At 56.3% G+C, this 3,519-nt stretch overlaps 1 protein-coding gene across 1 annotated transcript; it reads right to left on the reverse strand.

Moving 5' to 3' along the window:
• Positions 1-207: 207 nt before the first annotated feature.
• On the reverse strand, positions 208-3,278 carry OTUD1 (OTU deubiquitinase 1). The gene has a single exon (XM_036345053.1). The coding sequence runs from the start codon at positions 2,886-2,888 to the stop codon at positions 1,443-1,445; it is 1,446 nt and encodes a 481-aa protein (XP_036200946.1). The 5' UTR covers positions 2,889-3,278; the 3' UTR covers positions 208-1,442.
• Between the last annotated feature and the right edge of the window lie 241 nt (positions 3,279-3,519).

Genomic DNA, 3,519 nt, shown 5'->3' on the forward strand with positions numbered 1-3,519 from the left:
TAATGAGAGCAATTTTTTTGTTACTGTACCTTTAAGTTATGTTAGACTTATTCTTTGAAATTATTGATTATCCTATCCTGTTCATGTGAGAACTTAAGAAAACCTCTCTCGTCTGTGCCATCTTTACTAGTACACATGAAAAAAAGTGTAGATATAAAAAAGTTTCCTACAGATATCACTTTATATAAAAACCACTTTAGCCAAACATGTAAGTAAAACTATGCATTTTATTCATTCCACCCAGCTGAGAATTGCTCTATTATACAAATACAGTATTGTACAAAAAAATCACAAAATGTTACAAAATAAAAAAGTACAAACTGCGTTAATTAATAAATATGACTAACAGTAGTTAAGTGGAAATGAGATAGATTTTAGGTTGGGAACATTGTTTGACCCAGCAAACCGTACAAGCTCTGTTTACAGACATTTTTATTTGTACATAATACAGGGCAATCCTATTTTTCCTTTTGAAAGAATTTAAAAGGACTTAATATTTAGAATATTAAGACAATAGTCTCCCACTATAAAATAACTGCAAAGGTTGGTTCGAGGCATCCATCCTATTTGTTTCCAAATCTCAGTTGAATCCGAGAAGCTATATAAAGCAGGAGGCTTTATCACAAAGTTTTACACCATGTTAAAATTCTTTTACAACAAAATGACAAATATAAATAAAAACGAATGAGAGCACCAATCTACTCTAAACATTAACCAGAATAATTAAACACTCTGCCATCAGCAAATATCAGATTTTCATTCAAGTTAAGAGCTGGCACTATCTCTTAAAGAAAAAAAAAAATCTTCCCAGAATCTCCCCTTACATATTATTTCTCTTTAAAAGGTTGACCATTTCTAGAAAAATAATGATTTCAAAAACAAATGTTTCATCAAAATGGAATGGGCCAATTATCTGATAACATGAATGTATCAATCTCCATTTGAAAAAGTATCTAAGAATTGTAAAATTCAAATTCATCAACATAAAACAACTACTAAATCACAAACTTGATTCAAATAAGCTTCCTATAAAGCACTTTTCTGGGTTTATGCCGGAAAGCTGTCAAAACGTCATAGATGAAGTTACACCAATTTTTTAAAATGTTGTGCAAAAATACCTTTTTATAGAAAATAGATTACCAGGAATGAACAAATATATACACTGTGAGAAATTAGCTTGCAAATTAAGTAGTGCTGACTTTATACAGCAAATTATAAATAGCAGTAGGATCATACAAAGCTATCATGAAGCATCGTTTAGGTGCCCAGCAACCTTCAGCTCTGAGAAAACATTCAAAATTTTAAAAAAAAGCTTAAGGCATTACACCTACAGTCATCTACTATTAATTTTAAAAGTGCTATTACCCTGATGAGAGTTCGTATAATTCTCCAAACACAAATTATGTAAATGCACTTTCCCAGGGTGGAGGTTTTCAGACACTTCAAGAGCATGCATTTTGTTCAATATACATTTTGGAGAGGGAGATGGCCATGGATTTGGCAAGTTCTTCGTCGCGTTTCCTTTGCACCTGAGTCTGTCTGCACCAGCTGTCATACTCCGGGTTAGGATAGGAGTGATCAAACACGGCATCGTAATGTCCATTACTGAGCCAACTGAGCCAAATACTAGGCCGTCGAGCATCCTCCGGGCCCAGGTAGTGAATCATCGTGGACACGGTGGGGCTCTCCAACCTCCCGCCAGTCGTTAAGTGGATGTTCACATTCAGCATCTGCCCCATGGCCAGCAGCTCCGGGTACCCGGCCCAGGCCCCGTCCTGCGCGGCCGCGATGATGAACTCCCCCACGTCGCCCTCGATCAGGGGGCTGAAGTGGTCCAGGTGGTCGGCGATGTAGTGCACCGTCTGCTCCCGCAGCTCCGGGTGCAGGCTCTGGTGCCCGTACATGGTCTTGCTGACCGCTCGGTAGAGGCAGTTGCCGTCGGGGATGATGTGGAACCGGTACTTATTCCTCTGCCGCAGGTACTTGTCCTGCCTCTCCACCTCCGCCAGGTACAGGGCCAGCTTCTCGTCCCGGGCATCCGATCGGGAGGCGAGGGCCGCCTCGGCGGCGCCGTGCTGGGCGGCCTCGCCGCTCCGGGCCGCGGGTGTCTCGGGCTCGGGGCCGGGCCGCCGCGCCTCGTCCGCGCTGGGAGGGTCGCTGCGCTCGCCGGCCCTCTCCCAGCCCCGCAGGCTCCTCTCCGCCGGGCGCTCCTCGCTCCACGGGCCGGCGCTGGGCTCCGGGCTCCCCGGGAGCGGCGCGGGGCCGCGGTGCTTGGCGGCGGCCAGGGCCTGGCGGTGCTCGCTCAGTCGGAAGTTGCGGTCGGGGCCCTCCCGGGCTGCGTCCAGGCCCGCGGGCTCGGAGCCGTCGGGCCGCAGCAGCTCCTCCAGGAGCCAGGCCGAGGAGCCCCGGCGCGGCGGGACCGGGGCGCCGGGCGCGGGCGCCAGCAGGAGGCAGCGGCCGCGCTGGGCGGGCGCCGCGGCGGCGGACTCGGGCCCGTGCAGCAGGAGCCGGTCGGCGCCCAGGGCCCGCACGGTGATCTGCGCCGTGGACGTGTAGTGCGGCGGCAGCGGCGGCTTGCAGGACCCGCCGGGCGGGCCGGCGGCGGCGGCGGCGGCGGCGGCGGAGGAGGGCGCGGCGGCCCCGGACACCATTTCGAAGCAGGAGAAGGCGGGCATCTTGGCGGCGGGGGCGGCGGCGGCTTCCCGGGGCGCGGCGGCCGCGGCGGGCTGGCACTCACCGGTCTCGGGCTCGGGCGCGCCGCTGGCGGGCCCCGGGGGCTGCACGGAGACCCTGAAGGGGGCGGCGGCGGGCGGCGGAGCGGGCGCGGCGGCCGTGGGACCCGGGCCCCCGGCTGGGTAGTGGGTGCAGACGCTGCTGTAGAGCTGCATGTCCCTGCCCGCCGCGCGGCCCCTTATAGGCGCGGAGAGCCCGGGTGCGGGGGACACACCCTCCAGGCCCGGGGGAGGGGGCCGGTCGGGCGCGATGACCCAGTGCCCCTAGAATAGAAATTATCCAAGGGCCGCCGGACGCCCGCGCGCGAAGAGCCGCAAATAGCGACCGGGTCCCCGCCAAATTCCTGCTGCGCCACAGCGCGCGGTGGGGGCGGGGAGGGAACGCGCGCCCGACCCCTGCCGGTGTGCTGGGCCAGCAGACTCGGGGCGCCGCGCCCGCTGCCGCTGCTCCGGGCCCGGCGGCCGCTGGGGACTCGGAGGAAGCCGCCCGCCCCGCAGGAGCGCGTCCCGCCCGCGAAGAGCCGTGCAGGGCGCGCGGAGGGGCGGGGAGGCGGGGCCGCGGTTGTTTACCTCAGGCCGCGCGGCCGCGTCACGTGGGCCCGCTGGAATGTGTGGCTGGTCAGGGCGCCCATTCAGCCCCGCAGGCTCGCCCCGCCCCCGCCCAAGCCCCGCCCACGCTTAAGCCCCGCCCCCTTCGGGCGTTGTCTAGGACTGGGACCCAGGCGCTAGCGACGGCACGCGGGCGGGGCGCCCCGGGGAGAGCGCGGAGGCTCGGGCGCCTGCGCAG

Source organism: Myotis myotis, unplaced genomic scaffold (assembly GCF_014108235.1).
Source record: "Myotis myotis isolate mMyoMyo1 unplaced genomic scaffold, mMyoMyo1.p scaffold_m19_p_1, whole genome shotgun sequence".
In the NCBI taxonomy this organism is placed as follows: domain Eukaryota; kingdom Metazoa; phylum Chordata; class Mammalia; order Chiroptera; family Vespertilionidae; genus Myotis; species Myotis myotis.